The 19,022-nt window shown below is 42.1% G+C and overlaps 3 protein-coding genes across 5 annotated transcripts; all 3 read right to left on the bottom strand.

Moving 5' to 3' along the window:
- Positions 1-1,181: 1,181 nt before the first annotated feature.
- LOC108137429 (V-type proton ATPase subunit d 1) lies at positions 1,182-4,607 on the bottom strand. Its single transcript, XM_017259093.2, has 3 exons — positions 4,242-4,607; positions 2,834-3,342; positions 1,182-2,102 (listed from the first exon to the last, which is right to left on the bottom strand). The coding sequence occupies exons 1-3, from the start codon at positions 4,366-4,368 to the stop codon at positions 1,686-1,688; spliced, it is 1,053 nt and encodes a 350-aa protein (XP_017114582.1). The 5' UTR covers positions 4,369-4,607; the 3' UTR covers positions 1,182-1,685.
- Positions 4,608-5,109: 502 nt separating this feature from the next.
- Positions 5,110-7,770, bottom strand: LOC108137407 (peptide transporter family 1-like). The gene is made up of 3 exons (XM_017259065.1): positions 7,723-7,770; positions 7,168-7,450; positions 5,110-5,958 (listed from the first exon to the last, which is right to left on the bottom strand). The coding sequence occupies exons 1-3, from the start codon at positions 7,768-7,770 to the stop codon at positions 5,189-5,191; spliced, it is 1,101 nt and encodes a 366-aa protein (XP_017114554.1). The 3' UTR covers positions 5,110-5,188.
- Positions 7,652-15,014, bottom strand: LOC108137418 (peptide transporter family 1). Of its 3 annotated transcripts, none has more exons than XM_017259079.2 (6): positions 14,873-15,014; positions 14,109-14,167; positions 10,468-10,850; positions 10,326-10,404; positions 9,258-10,261; positions 7,652-8,839 (listed from the first exon to the last, which is right to left on the bottom strand). In XM_017259079.2, exons 2-6 carry the CDS (start codon positions 14,125-14,127, stop codon positions 7,847-7,849), a joined length of 2,478 nt encoding a protein of 825 aa, XP_017114568.1. In that variant the 5' UTR covers positions 14,128-14,167; positions 14,873-15,014; the 3' UTR covers positions 7,652-7,846. The 3 variants fall into 3 exon arrangements, with proteins under 3 accessions (XP_017114568.1, XP_017114569.1, XP_017114566.1); XM_017259080.2 differs by having other exon boundaries at positions 14,920-15,006; XM_017259077.2 differs by lacking the exons at positions 14,109-14,167; positions 14,873-15,014 and adding an exon at positions 10,924-10,995.
- Between the last annotated feature and the right edge of the window lie 4,008 nt (positions 15,015-19,022).

The following is a 19,022-nucleotide window of genomic DNA, read 5'->3' as shown; positions in this document are numbered from 1 at the left end:
AACAAACAAATTTTCGGAAAATTAGAAACTGAAATCCTTTACTTTAAATATAAAACCAAAATCGTTATAAAATGTAACTTCAAAGTTCGAATGCAAAAACATATACATATATATAAAGTATTCGACTGAAAACTTACGTTAAAAAGTATTTAAAACCTTTTCAAAATTTTAAACAGGTTTTTGTTTTGAGTGCACGCAGTGACTCTTCCTCTTCCTCGTGCCAAGTTGGTTACTTTTGCTTGAATCAGCAGATAGCAGATGGATTACAACAGAGGACTTCCTTTGTCTAGCCATAAGATCCCCCGATGAGTAACACTACAGTGGGGCACACCCTCAAGGTATGGAAACCTTGAAATCGGTCATAAAGACAAAGAATACCAAGATCCTTGGACACTCCCACACTTTAAAAGTTGAAACCTACGTGAACGCACTCTCTTGCATGCTAATTTCAGAATCTCTGCAAGATCAGTTTCCAAATCACTTCTTTATGAATGGTATACAATTAATGAAGCAATAATGACAGAGTTATTCATCATAAGTCATTCAGATCTTGAGACTTTAAAAATACATACAAAGCTGGTCTCTATTTAACAAATCGTAAGAACATATAATAAAACTGCTTACTGATATACAACTTATTTTGAGATATCAAATTTATTGCACATAATTTGAAACATAAACAGCTTTAATTTAAAAATTACTCCCACAAAAGTAAAACCAAATCCTGCCGAAAAGCATTGGTTAAAATAAAATAAAATAAAAACATTTTTAAAGGGCAGCAAAGTTAAGCTTTCTACGGCACTAAACTTAATATCATTCGCTGGCCCACAACTCGTTTGACGTCTTATCCAATTTTTATGTAACCCCATACGCCCCGTGATTATTTGTCCAATCGATTGATATTTCAAGCTTTATCTAATGAAGCATCGAAAAAAAGACTTCCCAGACACGACAAGAGAAAAGTATAAAGGTTGAATTTAAATTTGAATTTGAAGAAAAGTGTTTATAGCTGATGCGAAAACAAACAAGAAAGTTGATATCAGAGGCGATCGCTTAAGCGACAGCTGCCCAACTAATGAATCTTGTAAAACAGACGTTGAGTGTTCTCATTCAAATGCTGATAAAATACAAAACACGGGTTACATGCTCAATTTACATAAATAAGTTAATAGACAGAACCGTTTGGGGGAATGTTTGAAAACATGTTTTAATATTTGATTTATCATTCACATATGTAGTTTTTGTATAAGTATGCATTTTCTATATAGTAGTTAACATATGGTGCTGATGCTTTCCTCTTTCTCTACATTCAATTTGAACTGATTTCGTTCCGTTCGATAATTATACATATGTACACAAACACGAAGCCCTGGAAGGGACACTAAAGATCCCCCGGAATACATATTATATGGTTATCTAATGGGGGGCCAATGGGGGGCTGACGGCAATTCCGCTCTGGGTTTGAACACTTGACAAAAATATGCGGCCTGGGCCGGCAATAATACTCGCAACAAAACTACATACAGACACAGTTTCATAATATAATATACATTAAACAATTGAATAACAAGGGTATGGGTGGGGGGACAAACAAACAAAAAAAAAAGGCATATCGAAAAAAGGCAGGAGGAAAAAAACGTATCATATTATTATTATGTTATTGTGTATGCCAAATGATCGTGCGCTTAGAAGATGGGTATGTAGTTGTCGATCTTGGCGCGATGCTTCTGGGCGACGCACTCGGCGATCCACACGATGTTGCGGCACTCCTGCTCCTTGAGCTTGAGGTACGCGTAGAAGACGCCGAAGTGGAACTGCTGCAAGAAGGCGTACACATTGAGCTTGACCTCGTGCTCGAAGAACTTGTCCTCGAGCGTCTTGTCGCCGGGATTGTTGCCCGATCCGTCGAACAGGGCGGCGTACTCCGCATAATACTCGGCCACGGTCTTCACCTGCTCGTAGTCGTCGGCGCGGGCCAGAGCGGCCAGGCCATCGGGGTACATCTTGCCGCAGTTGGGGTACAGCTTGGCGCGGTCGTCCTTCGACAGCTCCGTGCCAAAGGAGTTGATGGTGATGATGATGGCACGACGATCGGCCTCGAACTGCAATGGTAAGTTGTAATTACATTATTATTATTATTTCTACAAGTGAAACAAGTATTAATGACTGTAAAAGCTTACTAACTTCCTAATTAATTTATCAACATGGGTCAAAGCGCCATTTAAGGTTGTGATTAAGTTGTTAAAGTTATATAATTATTATACAATTTTAAAGCGAAACAAAAAAGTGTAACTAAACGATATCATTTGAATTTATGGCTGTGAAAAGTTTCTTAGTTTTCTATTGAATTTTTTAGCTTCACAGCTTAGTCAAAGTCAAAGATTAGACTATGAAAAGTTTCCTAAACTTCCTAATAATTCATGGTTATAAAGTTGTTTAAGTTACATTACTATTTTTATATTAACAAGTGAAACAATAAAGTGTTAGCCTCTAGATTTATGGCTGTAAAAAGTTTCCTAAATTCCCTATTAATTTTTTAAAATGGGTTTAAGCATAACCAGAGATTGCTGTGAAGTGTGATGATCTAACAAGTCTAAAAACAATCAAAATGGAATATTTAAAGTCTGAAGAGTAGTAAACTGAGATAATAATATGCTATTATGCTTCTGCTATTGAAGCTTTTTCCTAATATAAGCCTTCTTGAGGGTAAGTTGCACAGTGAAAACCTAGATTTCAAGTACTCTATTGACTTAGTAACGCCCCCATGCTTTTCTTATCCAAAGTTCTGGCATGCAATGCCCCCACCCCCTGAAGAGAAGGGATGGCCACTCACAGCCAGGATCTCGCACATGACGTCGGCGGTGGCGCCGCCCATGTTCTTGCAGAAGTTGTAGAACGCCTCCAGATAGGCCTTGTACAGGGTGTTGCGGATGATCTCGATGTTCATCTCGTCCAGATCCTGCTCGGAGATGCAGTCGACGAAGAAGGGGGCCAGCGGAGTGTCCACCAGGACGGCGTTGTACAGCTCGGCGGGCGTGGACGCCACATGGATGGCCTCCATCTGCTCGAAGCTGCCCAGCGGATGGCACTTGGGGATCAGCTCGGAGATGGGGCGTTGGTGCAGCGTGCCGGTGATCAGCAGGATGATGTTGTCGATCATGTAGCCGTAGGTGATGAAGTCCAAAAAGTTGGACAGCGGCTCCACGGCATGGTTCCGCATGTGCTGGAACTCGATGACCAGCTTTTCGCGCAACTTGTCGTCGATCACGGACACCGACAGAGGCGAGGGCTCGTTGGCCAGGAAGCTGCCGTAGTCCGTTCCCTGCAGATGAAGCTTGAGATCTGTAAAAGCCAGAAGAAACAGGTTAGTATACCATTTTACTTGTAACTAAACAATATACATACGGCAAGGTTTTAGAAATGGTTTTGGGTATATTTTATAATCTCTACTCTCAAACAAACAAGGTCGAGTAATAGGATCTTATTGATTTCACCTACAATTCGTTCCTAATGAAAACAAAACTGTGTCTAGCTTTATGAGTGGAAAAAAGACTGTGAAAACTCTTATTAAAAAAAATGTAAGATTAAATTAAAAAGATTTAACTAGAAAAGACTTTGGCAGAACACTTTGGAGTCGCTATTAAAGACAATTATACAATTTGAATTCAAGAATGGTATCATGATATTGTTCAAACTTTGCTTTCACAAACTGAAGTTTTGTTAAAACATGTATTCTCATTTAATTTATTCAAATTTAAAGATAGTTTGAAAGAAAGTAAATAGTTTTACAATAGTTTTGGAAGTCCATGGAGTAAGCTTCGAAAACCAGGTCCTTAGATATTATTTCCCACATTCTGAAGTCCACAATATACAGGAAAAATTAGTAAAATTTGATTAATTAATTTTGCATATTCGTGGGTGGTTTAAGCAGTTTATGAAGTTAGCTCCCAAATGCAATTTTATGCTAAAGTAGGTAAGGTTTAAGGTAGCCTTCTCTTGAGATATGTAAAGTCCATGAAAAATCCTTGGAAAAACTATGTAGAATCCAGTTAAAAAACGTCAACAAATCACAAGACAAGCTTACACACACCAGCGCATAGATATATTAACAGTCGTGTGCATGTATACATACACACACACGCACGCCACTGTTATCGCGGCGGTCATGTGACCCAGGGGCGTGTGGGAAAATAGGGTTTTCGGGGGGGTGTTTTAGAGTTTTTAGCTTGGAAAGTACTCACCTTCCAAGGTCTCGCACTGCACCAGGTTCAAATAGTCGGCCTGCTTGAGGATGCCGCACTTGAAGCCGCGGCACAGACCCTCCAGATATCCATTATCGATGTTGAACATAAAGCCCGAGCTGTTCATCTTGATGACACACTACGCACACACACACACAAAATTGGAGTGAGAAAGAGAAATAGGTGACGAATTCCACTGGATTCCTGGCTGGCGCTGGCGGATTCCTTTCTATTGGACTGCTCTCGCTCGACCGAAAGTTGCGCGAATTGTGTGGCAAAAAGCGTGCAGTTCGAAACGGAGCGACGGTGAAAATTCAACCTTTTTTCTCTATCGATCGACAAGTCATATGATTTCCAACTCTTCCTCTTCTTGTTTTTTTTTCTCGCCCAACTGTCAGCGCAAAAGTGCCTAAAAATGGCCAAATGTGACGTGCGCCTTACAGCACGCTGTTAAGTTTCCCCCAAGTCTGGCAACGCTTCGAGAATTTAAATTTGAATTTCGCCTTTTATATTTAATTTGTTCGTTTACTGCTTTTTAAGCATTAACAAATAAAACGAAAATCTTAATTTCTCCTAGTTTAACACTTAAACTTTAGCTTGTGCTCAGACTTAAAGTAAGTAAAAGTCTATGTTTACTTATTTATATAACCTATTAACAGCAAATGTTAAATGTAATTTATAGATTTTGTAGGTTCGTTGTTAATAATTTGTTTATTACTTTAATTTAAAGACTGAACTTTAAAAGACCTAGATAAATTTATGTTTTTATAATAAATAAAACTTTCTTTCTTAATGCTGTTTTAAGGGGAATATTTATTAAACAGAATCTAATTAAACAGAAATTTATCAAATAAAAAAAACACTTATCTTGTTTTTTAATGCTCGAATTGAAATCATATTTATTGACGTGCATAACACAAATCAGATTATTATAACTGTTTAGGACCCTAATCCCTCTTCAGTTGGTCGTGCTCCTGCCGCCTTCGTTCCCACTCCCGGCGCCTGGCCCTCATTCTCTCGGTGATGGCGGCCACCTCGTCGTACGGCTGGTAGAAGTGGGCCACGAACATGAAGATCAGCATGTCGAAGAACATGAGGCCGGCGAAAAGGAAGAACTCGCTGGCCTGCGACTCGAAGAACTTGAGTTCGGCGACCACCACAACGATGACGTTTCCAAAGGCCACGGTGAGCAGCCAGCATGCCTGCAGCACGCTCTTCATGCTGGCCGGCGACTGGGAGTAGGAGAACTCCAGTCCGGTCACGGAGAACATCACCTCGCCGAGCGTCATCACCACGTACTGCGGCACCAGCCACACCACACTCATTGAATTCGGGGCGGTGACCTCCACCATTCGCGACACGAACTCCCCATTGCTCTGGCCAATGAGCAGGGCATAAACGCCGCCAGCTCGCAGTGCCACTTGGGTGAGATTGTGATCGGCCACCTGCACCGCATACCCGCCCGTGTTCAGCTCGTAGAGATCGTGATTGCGGGCGGGCTGGTCCAGGGCCACGCCGCCCGTCGAGTCCTCCGTCCAGACCACTCGCGTGGTGGCCAGCAGATTGGCCAGCGTGCGCACAAAGGCCCACGAGCGGTTGGACTTCTGCACCTCGTCCTCGTACCAGTACTTCACTATCGCGTGCGCAGGTCGCAGGAACAGCGAGTGGGCGGTGGCCTCGTACAGCTGCTGGGTGCCGCCCTCCAAGGCGGAGCATCCTAAGGAGTATGCAGGTGAGTCAATTATTTACTACTAAAATCTATTTATGCCAAAGGGGAAAAGGGCATTATCTTTAGGGACTGGCATGATCACTAGTTTACGCCATATCATTATCAAAACACAACTGTCAAGAGTCCGAAAAAAATCTCACGAAGTTTCGGTTTTAATATTAACAAAAATAATAGTGCGAATGCAATACCTCTTCGAACTCGTCTCAAAATTTCAAAACAAATGACCCAAAATCAGCCAATTTCCGCAAAAAATCATGATGCAAAAAGTGGTCACGAAGGTAATTTTTCAATAAGTCTATTTTGAAAAATTAATTTTTCTTATTAAAACCAAATAAATGGCTCTAAACCGATTTTAGATGGGTAGTATAGGTTGCTAGCTGTCCAAAACAGTCACTCTTATGGCTCTACCTATAATTTTGGCCAAGTTACAACAAAAGGACGCTTTAGGAATTTTTGTATTTGTCAAATCTCCAAAAACCCAAAAAAGGCACCTAAAATATCGGTTTTAGTATCAAAACCTTGGGAAAAAATGGCCACCAGATGGAATGTCATACATCGACGAACTCGTCATTAAATTGCCAATGAAATGGCATTCTCAGTTAAAAATTTTTCAGATTTTCAAAAATTCGGAAAAAATGAAGATGTACCCCCTTATCAAAAATGCAAAAATTGGTCATAAAGATAATTTTTCAAAACATTGATTAAAAAAATCGGTCTTTGTATCAAAACAAAATTAATTATTCTAAATTGATCGGATATTTCCATCGAATGGCTTTCCCAACTAAAAGTTTTTTATTTTAATAAATAATCATGATGATTTGCCTTATATAAAATGGCAAAAATTGCAAAAATTATTATCCAAGTTCACCAAAAATCGAACACAAAACAGTGTGTATTTGAGGGGAATATGTATGTCACCGTTGGATTCTTTGAAGGTATTTCCAAGGCAACCGACGTCATTCTTTGGGACAGCTTGATTGGTGATCCTAAATCTCTAGCGGTTTCGGTGTCAGCACCCCTGATATCTTTTAATGGCATGAGCTAAGACTAAACTTATCCTAATTTGCGGGGTCTCACTTATCTCTAGGGATTAGCCAGTCGTTGGCTTTGCCAGGTCTAAGTTGACCTTTAATAATTTCACAAGTTAATGCTTTGATTTCGATTTTGGCAACTGCGGAGAAGCTGTGGCCAACTCACCTGCGGTCAGGCTCTCCACGGTGTAGGTCAACTTAAAGGTGCCGTCGGCGCTTGTGGGCACACTGCCCGAGTAAAAGTAGTCCAGACCCTTCAAAGTGAAGCTCTGGCGGGCACCCAGGTTCGTGTTGAATCGGTACTCGCAGTCGGGGATGCCGCTGAAGACCCTAAGCTGGGTGAAGCCACTACTGGGGATCAGGGGATAGGTATGCTGCAAGATATACACACAGGTACTGTACTGTAGGTGCAAAGTCGGAACTTGGAGAATTGGTGTGAGAATGTTCCACTAAGAGAACCCCCTTCAGTTAGGCATGTTCAAAAAATACAAACTAGTTGAGGGGACTACTCAAAAGCTGAATTTAATCATTGGACAATGCCCGCCATTGCCCATTGAAATCGAGACTTACACACAGAGAGGTACACAAAGCACACAGTTCAGAGGGAAATAAACATTGTGGGACAGACAAAATAGACGTTACGCAGCGGGTTATATATCAATAGTTTTCATTTATTAGATTAACCAGATGGATGTCTGGTCATATGCAACAACGCACTTACACTTAGCTGGGAATGGACAGTGGCCACTAAGGATTCACATATACACATCTACAAATACATATAATACACAACACAGGAGCGAATTTCAGATCGAATTTAGATCGTAGATCCTAGATCGTAGATCCTACTCGTCAATGTCCTTGCCCTTGTTTTCCACGCCGCCCTCGAGGGGCGGGATCTCGGCCTTGGCATCGCCGCCCGTCAGGGGCTGGGCCTCCTCCGCCTTGTTGGGATCATTGGGCACATAGTAGTAGGCCATCACCATGAAGAGCAGCATGTCGGCGAACATGAGGCCGGCGAAAAGGAAGAACTCGCTGGCCTGCGATTCGAACAGTGCGGCCTCGGCAATGATGACCACGATGACGTTGCCAAAGGCCACGGTGAGCAGCCAGCATGCCTGCAGTACGCTCTTCATGCTGGGCGGTGCCTGGGCGTAGGAAAACTCCAGTCCGGTGACGGAGAACATCACCTCGCCGAGCGTCATCACCACGTACTGCGGAACCAGCCAGAGGATTGACATCGAATTGGGTACCGTCACCTCGACGAGATTGGATTGATAGTCCCCGGTGTCCGGTTTGGCTATGAGTAGCGTGTACACTCCGCCCGTGTGGACATTGAACTCGCCAAGGAGCGACTCATCCACATAGACCTTGTAGTTCGCCGAATTGACGCGCGTGAGTAGCGTCTTGGCGGCCAACGCCTCGTAGGCCACTTCGCCCTTGGAAACACTTTCCCAACGGATGGTGGCATCCTGCGGCACATTGGCCACGTTGCGGATCAGCGGATGACTCTCGCTGGGCTTGTCCACGAAGTCCTCCTCCCAATAGTGTTTGCTCGCATTCATAGGATTCAGGAACAGCGACCAGGCCTTCTTCTCTTTCAGCGTTTGGGTGGCATCGAGCACTTCGAACGTGCAGTCCGGATTCGTCGTGGTCAGCGAGTATTGGAGGTCCACCGAGCCGGATACATAGATATCCTTGTTGGTGTACGCATTCAGCGCCGGCACCAGCACGCTCTCCACGCCCGCCAAATCGGAGGTGAAGGTGTAGTCACATTTCTCCGTGTTGAAGACGCGCAGCTGAATGTTCTGGCTGTAGGGCAGGGCGGGATAGGTTTTCTAGCGACAGCAAGGCGTGCAACGAGAAAGAGCAGAAAGAGGGGAAAGTGCAGAAGCAGGTGCAAATACAGTACAATACAATATATATAGGCAAAGCGATCCTTGGTTTTGATAATGCAGGATTTGATTTCTTAAATGGCAAGATAATTTAGCAAGCTAACGAGAAGTTTTTAAGCAAGACTCAGGCAACTTTGGCGAAGAGCTTTGTGTGACTCCAGCATTTTTGACCTTGGCTATCCATGAGTCCAAACTATTTTCTTCTCATTGGACCTTAAGGACCTCTTTGGAATCAGTTAAACATAGGTTTTATAGCTTATGCCAGCAAATGAGAAACATCCATTTTGAACTAAGGAAAGCTCATAAGAAGTTATTAAACAGAACTTAATCAACTATGCTTTAAGTGGCTTTTGACACTCACCTCCAGATTGACCTCCACCACACCGGAAATAATGAAGGCAATGCCGGCCAGGATGCCGCCCATGGTGAGCTTCTGCAGTGGTCGTCGGATGCCCACGAGACTCAGCACCGGATAGAAGGCCACATCGTACAGGGGGATGAAGAGCAGGATGAGCAGGGGATTGAGCACTTGCAGCTGGTCGGGCTTGATGTCCCAGGAGCCCATGTCGCCGTCCATGCGGGTGGCCTGGAAGGTCCAACGCGAGCCCTGCTGATCGAACAGTGCCCAGAAGACGGGGAGCGGCAGGTAGAGGAAGAGGACGCGCATCAGCACCTTCACGTCGTCGATCAACTGGCGGTCGTACTTGACATCGGCATAGTCCAGCCAGTGCTCGCGGGGATTGGTCTTCTTCTGCTTGCACTTGGTGGTCAGGGCCGTCCAGATGGTGCTGCTAACCAGCACCACCATGTTGCCCGCCGGCGGCTTCATCTTGTACAGCGATCGTCCCAGAACGAAGACGATCACCGAGACGATCATCAGAACGGCGGGCACTCCGAAGGCCAGGGGATAACAGTTGATGTCGCCGAAGCAGGACACATCCTCGCGCAGGATCGGCGTCACCGTGGTGGAGATCAGCGAACCGGCATTGATCGAGAAGTAGAAGAGCGAGAAGAACGAGGTGATCTGCTTCACCTGCTCCGGCACCTTGAACTGATCGCCGCCGAAGGCCGAAACGCAGGGCTTTATGCCACCCGATCCGAGGGCGATTAGCGCCAGGCCCAGCATCGTGAACGTTTCCATGGGCAGGTTGAGTGGTCCAATGGCCCCCAGGGTCAGCAGCACCGACCCGCATATGTACACCATCGATAGGTACAGAATCGTCTTGAATTTGCCCAGCCAGGAGTCCGAAATGATGGCGCCGAAAATGCACAGGAAGTACACGAACATGGTGAAGATGTGGAAGACCACGGTGGCTGTGTCATCGGAATAGCCCAAAACTCGACTCAGATACAGTACCAAAACGGCTGTGAGTTGGAAAGAGTGGGTTAGTGAGGATTCAGTTGATTATGTCTCAAGGGAAGCACCCACTTCTCATGCCGTAGTAGTTGAAACGCTCGCAGAATTCGTTACTGATGATGAAGAACACGGACTTGGGGTACGGCAATTTCTGTAAAGAATAGTTCATTAGTTAGTAAAGGTTAATCTCTTAGTATGAAGGCCAAGCAAATACCTTTTGCTGACCCTCAGCTTCGGACACGTTCTTGAAGTCATTGTCCTCCTGCAGTTCCTTGCCATTCGACTCGGGCTCCTTGCCATTTTTCAGGGGTTCCGCGGAGATTTCGGGCAGCTTCTTGGCCTCCACCAGTGCCTTGCCATTGGTCTCGGCTGTCGATTGGCTTTCCACGGGTGCAACAGGAGTCGGGGTAGAGTCTTCTACGAGTGCAGCAGCACTTGGGGTGGAGTCCTTGTCAATCGAAGCTCTTGGGGTAGAGTCTTTTCCGAGGGAACCTCTTGGGGTAGAGTCTTTGCCAACCGAAACCCTTGGCGACGAACTCGCTGCGGGAGCATTCTCCGCAGCAGGAGAGGACGCTGGCTCAGCCGCCGGCTGTATTTCTGCGGAAGGAGAAAAGGAGATCCAGGTCAGCAAAAAATGGGACTCTAGTACGCGAATGTGAGGAGAGCCCACCCAGCAGTGGTACTTGCTCCGCCGGCCGTTCCATTTCGTCTGTCCACACAGATTCGCAAGTGATCAAGTAAGATCTGCTAGATCTGCTCGCTATCAGCTATCAGATTTCATCAGAACAGGTAAACCGAAACGAAAAGCGAGACTTGTGGCCTTGTGCTTGACACCTCCGTGGCAGATAAGGACTGCTCTATATTTGGCCAGGCCATTACTTTACCCGTGGGCGTGTGAATTCGGTGGCCCGGCATAAATTAGCCAGCATTAGAGCCCTGCCTGAGCTGACGTGCCAGAAAGATAACCCAACACAGATAGCTCTCTCGGGGATTGCCTTTACTCAACTCGACTTGCGCCAACTTGGCCGAGAGTATGGCTTTCCACTCCATAAATCACATGCTGATTGCGATGCTGCGTCTGAGTGTCTGGTTGCGCCTAAATGGACATGTCCATAAGGATTGCATTGATTGATGAGCGAGTGTGCAGCGAGTGGACCGAGTGCATGGCCATGTTCGGTTTCGAAACTGGATCAGGAAGCGAAACGATCTGGGAAAGTCCCTAATGACGTATCCATAAGCGGTTCCGTTCTGTTCAGTTCAGTTCAGTTCGGTGCGGGGCTAATCCATCGATGCTCTATCAGCGTTTATGGCCCGTCATTTGTGGCAGCAATGTTGCCATCACATGGCGCCATAAACTATGGAAACAATGCTATTGCACGCACTTCACTCCACTCCATTCCACATCAAACATCCATTAACATAAAAGACCTTATCGCAGGAAACACACACAATTGCGAGTACACAAAGTACCAGACGTGTACAGCATTGACCCGCTTTGGTGGCCGCTTGAAGTCGGGAGACCAGGTATGCCAATCAGCAATCCGCCACTCATTCATTCATGTTATAGCATAGTACTAGATAATCGCCAATGTCGCGGAGAATGGGAATCGGATTTCAAACAGGAGGAGTACTCTTCGATCGAGAGTTACTTAATGGGCGCACACCAATTGAAGTCGCTGTTACGCCGGAATTTACGGCAAGGTAATTAAAAGATAAATATAACGAGTGCTTTTTTCTATAAATAAAAAGATAAGCCTGCTGGCATGTCTGGTATGCGAGTGCAGTTGTAAAGAGTCGGAGAAAAGTGTGTGAATGTGTTCGAAAGTGTTCTCAATTTCACTTTCTCAAGATTTCTTTTTTTAAAGCTTTGGGAGATAGGGATTGAGAAATATATTGATTGTTGAGTAGATATTTAAGTCATTATAAAGGTTTCTAGAAAAAAACAGAAATCGATTAATCACTTTGGACTCCGCAACTGAATTGATATCGTAATTTTTTTAGTTTGAATTAATAATAAATGATTATTACAAATTAACTAAAAAATGAAAAACATATATTTAGATAGGTAGATATGTCAAAAATATTGGAATAAGATAGCTGAATATTTTCATTGGCAACATACATGTTTTATACGAAACGAATAGAAAAACCAGCAAGTGCGTACGTGCCTCTCGAAGTATTTGTTTTTGGATGACATTGCAGATTGGATCGATCGGTACTACCCTGACTACATTTGCAATGCTATCGGCATCGTTATCGCACTCGGTATTGCTCAGAGATTGCCCATCGAATCGGCTGTAAATTTAACACCGACCCAATATCGTAATCGCCATCGTAATCGTAATCGCCATGGATAGGGGTTGCCAAAGTAGAAGCCCTATCCGACTGATTTACAAGCGATTAGGTCGAGAGCAGTTTGTTGTTGTTGATAAGCAGGTTATCGGCCCAGCTTTAATTACAAATGTTCTTCTCTGCAGAAGGCAGCCATGAAGAAACAGAATTATTCAATGGAAGTTGTCGGCAGCGAGATAAGTTTGTGTATTTGATTGTCTTGTTCCGTTCGAAATGGGAATGAGAATGGGGCTGACAATTACGACCCGACATCGCTACCGCCCCAGTAGATATTTGGCCAAGTTATAGCTGCTAACCGCTGGTGGAATGCCAAACAAATTGCTCACTAATTGTAAGTTACGCCAAGCGCAGGCATTTGCCAGCTCTCCCAGCGATTTGTCAGCAATTGTTCGCGTGGGGAATACCAAACAAAATCGCGTTCGCATTCGCAATCGCTTGGCAAATCACAGTTTTAAACACCCGCAATGGCAGTTTTCTATGAATATGCAAATGAGACCGGCTCTGACATTGAAATGCAAGCACAGCGCACAAATTTACAAAATAGAAAATAAATATGTAAATACTTATATTGATATAATGTAGGCATTTCGAGTTTTTTATATAGGCAAGGTTGGCTGTTTTGACCAAGTTTGGCAGTTCTTTTTTCGGGTAACCGGCAAAAGTTTGCTTATTGTTGTTGATGTGATGGGGCCCAAGCTCAAGTGGCTAAAACCCGGTGCAAGATTACCGATAACCGATTACCGATTGCAACCACTCGAAAAGTGCCTTATCGGAGCGATTAGATGTGTGGTTTGCACACGCTGAGCCAAGAGTTCTGGGAATCGTTCCTCTAGCTTGTCCCCACTCACTCGTGCCTATAGGTGTCCCCAGATATTCCGCTAATCTTTACAACTTGAACGTTACCCAACGGCCTATATTTAAGACGGGGGCGGCGGGACGGGGATTGGATGAAAGGCCCGCCGTAAATTGAATAAAAATACCAACACTTTCACAAGGGGACTTTTCAGTCATATAAATTGCAATATAATAAAAACGAAACAGTGACTCAAATCCTAAATTCAAGTGCTTGCAAACACCATAAGAGTGTTTTTCATTGATAACTAATGTACATTGAATACAGATACGAAATCAATTGAAATAAATCGATGCCTACTAAAGTATCTATAGACTGCATATATTAGACATAATGAAGACTGAATTGAATAAAAGTACCAACAGTGGGGACTTTTCATTCGTATAAACAGCATATAAAGAAATTGAAACACTGACTCAAATCCCAAATTCAAATGCTTACAAACACAATAAAAGCGTTTTTCATTGATAATTAATATACATTGTATACAGATACGAAATCAATTGAAATAAATCGCAGCTTACTATAGTATCTATAGACATAATGACCCATTTGGCCCATAAATCTCGGTTCAGTGATCTGTATAATTACCACCCCTCTGTAGAAACTATAACTATGCATTTTCGTTTTTGTTTGTAACTAATAAATACCATTTTCTTTATCCGTCATGTTGGGAATCCGTAATTCGCTTTACATCCGTTACGCGTCACTTGAAATCGAAGAGAAAAATTTAAATTGCATTTATTTAAAAATCGTGTATAATATGTAGGACGAGTTGCATAAGCTCAAGCTTTCTTTTTTGTTAATTACAAAACAATTTATACTTTTGTTTTGTATTTACATGGAGAAACAACAGAGTCAACGGCAAACAAACGTAATAATCCTTGCCTGGGTTTTATTTAATATTTAATATTTTCCACTAAATAATAGTTTATTTGACCTTGCAACGTGCGGAATATATTTTTATCAAGCTGAAATAAATATGATCTAAATTGACGTTGAATGGTCTATTAATTCATTTTAAAACGAAATGGAACTGAGTCTCTTCCGAGAAATGCATTCATAGTCGTCAATAAAATTTGTAGGTGTAAACTATATAAGTTTTTAAAATGTTTTCGTTGTTAAAATTTAAATGTAACACTGTTCATAAAATTTGTAGCGTTTACATAAATCTTAAATAACAAAATAAAATGCACCTATAGTTTGTATAATTTTACAAGGTTTAATAATATAATTATTCTCTGAATACTTTTTGTCTGTGCAATATATTTAGATATTTTAAGCAATGTAAGGCTAAGTTTAGTGTTGTTTTTAAATGATTTTTACGGTCTGTTTTTGTGTTCTCTGGAAAAGTTCTCTGTCATTATCGTTATTGCTTTTATTGTTTATTGCATTTCGCGCACTCGTAACTCACATTAAAACATTTAGCAACTGCAAAAAAATAATATATATGGAACGCACGTCGGATCGGTTCGGTTTTAAAACGGTTGAATCGGTTGAATCGGGAGGTGGGTAACGTCCGCCAGCGGCGATCAACAGCCTCAGACTGAAGTCGATTGCCCACGAGCTTTGCTAAGAAGCCGTTAACAGTTTCGTTATTCCATGCTCTCTGCCCGCTGCGACTGCGCGCGTGCCCTGCCTCTGCCGCTGCCGCTGCCAGCGCCTCTGCCAGTGTCTCTGCCAGCGTCTCTGCCTAAGGGATAACAAAAACAAGAAGGAAATCAAATGTCGGGTTCACCGACTACTAGATACCCGTTATTCAGCTAGAACAGATTACAATCGGGTTTTAGGTGGCGCCATCTGCCGCGCTGCAGGGTCCACACTGGAAGCAGGGAGCGGGCAGCACCCCCTGTTGCTCTCTTTTTTTTTTTTGGGGTGTTCTCTTCTTCCTGTTATATACTTTGCTGCAAATGCAACATACCCTTTTTCCCAACGATTAATGGGGTATAGAATGTGTTAAAACTAGTGATAAGCCTAATCGCAGTGTTATCGACAGGCAGGTGGAAGTATTTACGGCCCGGTGTTCGCTTACCCACAATGAATGAAGCTCTCGCGTTCCTAATTTATAACAGTCTAGTTCTAGCCATCAATTTCAGATCATCTAGTGCTCTATTTTGAGGGCTGTGCCCTATCACACCTGCCACGCCCCGTCTGTCGTGGGCTGCAATTGCGCGCAGTCATTAACTAAATATTTTCAACGCCACAACGAGTTATAGTTTATCTGTGGGCATTACTTGCAGATCTGTGGGATGAGAGCTTCCCGCTTTTGACGGCCATAAGTCATGAATCGAAAAGTTGTCTAATGATAACAATTCAAGAGGCTAGTGCGTCTATATGCTGATAATACTTCAAAACAGAAAAGATAATAGATAGTCAATGGGACATTTACGGGCTAAAAAAGACAGATTTAATATCATAAATATTTACTAAATAATTAGTTAAGTGTAAAGAAGAAGGGTTAATAATTTACAGTCTCTAAATATGAAGTATAAAAAAAACGTGACTTTTTTCCCCACTTTTAGTGTGTAATTAACTAAACTTAGCACCCAACTGATTGGCATTTTTTCGGAAGTACAGCCGTAAATTATAATAGGACCTTAAAAACTATTAAAACGGGAAAAGTAATCTTTGATTAGTGATAATATTATAAAAGGCTACCGTTTCTCGGAAACAATCTTAATATTACATTTAATCGTTCCATAATTTAGTCATTTCAATTATTTTTAACTATTAAATCAACCATAAATTATAATAAGACCTTAAAAATGATAAAAACGGGAACAGTAACGCATTATTATGACTTATTTATTAAAATAGGGAAAGTTTTCCTAGAAATTATCTTAAAACTACATTTGACAGCACCTATATATAATATATATTTAAATCATTTTTAAAGGGGGGAATTTGAAGTCTATAAGGGTTAAAAGGTTGCCGTTATTAGAAATTATCTTAAAATTACGTTTGTCCATTCATAAATCTTTTAAATGGTTATTTAAATGATTTTTAATTAGGTAAATTTGTATGCGATGTAAAAGGTCTAAGAAGTACAATATATATATATGCCAAATGAAGAAAGATTGAAGGACGTTCCCTGAAATAGCATTTCCGATCAGCTCGGTTAAACCCCCTTTTGGCTCACCGTCATTGATTGGCACCTAATCGGACGTGTGTCCGCAACACTTGTGGCGTTTTTGTTTTATGAACTTAATCGCTGCGAACTCGATAGCTGCGAATAGTATTTATGGCCGCCTATCATTGTGGCCATGCTCAGAAACAAGTATAAACATCTATTGGCCATAGCCGATAGCCGATTGCCGATTCCTGATAGCCAACGGCCTATAGCCAATAGCCTATAGCTCATAGCTATTGTTATTGTTATTGCTGAACATTATTATTGCTCAACGAGAGGCCCTGACTGTGCGACAAATGAACTTTTTGTTTCGCTTTTTGCTCTCGATTTTACGATTGTCATTTGGCCCGCGATTGCATGGTGTCTAGTCTCTTTAATGCCAGCTATGCGATCGATTGGGTAACACTCAATTAAAGCCATCTGCGTGTAGATCGATCGTATCGGATTGCGTGTTGACCAGTAGTCTACTATATATATATCACTTATCAGGAATATGAAGGGGGAAGAAACTCTTTGGTGATCCTGGTTAATCCCAGCGTATCACTATATATGGTGGTCAGCTGACTCAAAGGTCTTTCCGATTTAATCGCGCCTAATCGGTGGTCTAATCGTAAGTCGCAAATCGCAACTTGTGTCGATTAAGTAACCGGGACCATAAATACAAAGATATGGCCAATAATAACGATGATGTCCTTGCCGCAGATACAGATACCCCATCGCAGATACAGATACAGACACCTAATACCCAATACCCAATCGATCGATTTCTTGGGACGGTGTCTCAATGGGTTCAGATAAGGGCACTTGTGGAAGCCAAGACCCCGATATCGATGCTGATAACTGGTGGATTGTTTGCTTAATTGATTGGATTTGTATATATACTATATATAAGATATTGCAGAGTGGCTGTTTTTATGGCTATTTATTTGAATTCTAAAGTTTAGTTTTTAGGTTATCACAACAAGTGATAGAATAAAAATCACAATTTAATAATTATTTTGGGATACAAAACTAGTTTACTTACTTATTGTTTTCTCTAGCTAGTTCCTTTGCCTTAGCTGTCAATCCGGACTCCTAATAAAGTCATATATCAAATATGTATTACAGACAGCGGAGTCCCGAGATTTCCGGCAGTTGTAGCTCTCTCTGCAGCCGCAGCTCCGATCTGAGTCGTGTGATAACCGGTTCCCAATTCAGGGGAGGTAAATCCATAGCCCCGCATCCTTATATAGTAAGTCCCTACCTAATTTATTCTGCAGTTCAACGGCTTAGCCGCACTCGAAGAAAGGAAACGCTGCTAAAGGTTCACTATGACGCAGATGGGCCCTATTATATCCCAGTGGTAAGTCTTCAAATGAATATTACCAAATTGAAATCTAAAAAAACATACATTCAAAAGTACATACATATGTAGACGCATACTTTTATGATCGCCCAACTTAAATGATACACCAGGGCGCTCTGTTCTCGTGAAAAACCTTAGTAATCTCGATGCGAAAGCATTGCCAATACGGTTCGTAAATCATTACAGCTGGATAGATTTATGGCAGCCTGGGAAAGTCCCACAAATTACTCGAAGCCGTAAAGAAAACAAACACAGATAACCGGCACTTGCCACTCGTTCAGTATGATTGTTAGAATAGGAATGGGAATGGGAATGGGAATGTGATCGAACCGAGATACATAAGTTCGATCCGGACTAAGTATATTTGCTAAGCGCAAAGGAAAACGACAGGGATCACTAATCGAATAGCCACAGATAATGAAGATAAACACAAGATATCGTTAAATTATAAATAAGAAACGTTTTCAAAGGAACATAAATAAAGTTAGTGTAGGTGTAAAAACACATGCTTTCAATATCAAAGGTTAAGAAGAAAATATATAAATATTTGAGACAAAAAATCGAAATTCGAGTGATTAGTAGTTTTTAAACCTCCTGGAAAAGTGATCATAAGACCTTAAGAAAAATTTACCTAAGAGGCAAGCGTTGTAAAACAGGTATAAAAAAGTAAATTCTATTTCTTTATTAAATATGATAGACTGGCTTACAAATTTAAGGCTTGTATTGGATGACATAATAATAGCTTCTCGGCCTTCGACTATTTATAGGTTCAATTAAAGCAGGTTATAGCCAAGGACAAGACAATGAAAATCAATTTTTGTAACATTCCTCAACAAAAGCTAAACAGTTGCCACAATAAATAATGTATTCAAAGATAGGTTTCCGTAAGTTTCTGCAAACCTCCTGGAAAAACGAAAAGACACATTTTAAATAGATAAGCGACAGCTGATCCCTCACTAAATACAGTCATACAATCCAATAATGCCAATCGGTGGGCTCTGCCATCCACTTATTCAGAGAGTAGAGATTCGTCGTTCCAGCGTCATTGAACTTGACTGTCAAAAGCTTTTCGTAGAAGAGAGGAACACC

The sequence above is a fragment of the Drosophila elegans genome, unplaced genomic scaffold, assembly GCF_018152505.1.
Source record: "Drosophila elegans isolate 14027-0461.03 unplaced genomic scaffold, ASM1815250v1 contig_149, whole genome shotgun sequence".
NCBI classification, from domain to species: Eukaryota; Metazoa; Arthropoda; class Insecta; order Diptera; family Drosophilidae; genus Drosophila; species Drosophila elegans.
The sequence above is the reverse complement of the archived record's forward strand: the minus strand, read 5'-3'. Positions and strand labels throughout refer to the sequence as shown.

Excerpts from the sequence above, each read along its gene's own strand:
- LOC108137429 (XM_017259093.2), bottom strand. The coding sequence starts at position 4,368 with ATGAACAGCTCGGGCTTTATGTTCAACATCGATAATGGATATCTGGAG. Across the intron at positions 3,343-4,241 it reads GCAGTGCGAGACCTTGGAAG|ATCTCAAGCTTCATCTGCAG; the intron begins GTGAGTACTTTC and ends TGGCTTTTACAG. Across the intron at positions 2,103-2,833 it reads TCATGTGCGAGATCCTGGCT|TTCGAGGCCGATCGTCGTGC; the intron begins GTGAGTGGCCAT and ends TTACCATTGCAG.
- LOC108137407 (XM_017259065.1), bottom strand. The coding sequence starts at position 7,770 with ATGTGTATATGTGAATCCTTAGTGGCCACTGTCCATTCCCAGCTAAGT. Across the intron at positions 7,451-7,722 it reads CTGTCCATTCCCAGCTAAGT|TGGAACATTCTCACACCAAT; the intron begins GTAAGTGCGTTG and ends GGGTTCTCTTAG. Across the intron at positions 5,959-7,167 it reads CGTGGAGAGCCTGACCGCAG|GATGCTCCGCCTTGGAGGGC; the intron begins GTGAGTTGGCCA and ends CATACTCCTTAG.
- LOC108137418 (XM_017259077.2), bottom strand. The coding sequence starts at position 10,957 with ATGGAACGGCCGGCGGAGCAAGTACCACTGCTGG. Across the intron at positions 10,405-10,467 it reads AAGCTGAGGGTCAGCAAAAG|AAATTGCCGTACCCCAAGTC; the intron begins GTATTTGCTTGG and ends TATTCTTTACAG. Across the intron at positions 8,840-9,257 it reads TGGTGGAGGTCAATCTGGAG|AAAACCTATCCCGCCCTGCC; the intron begins GTGAGTGTCAAA and ends TGCTGTCGCTAG.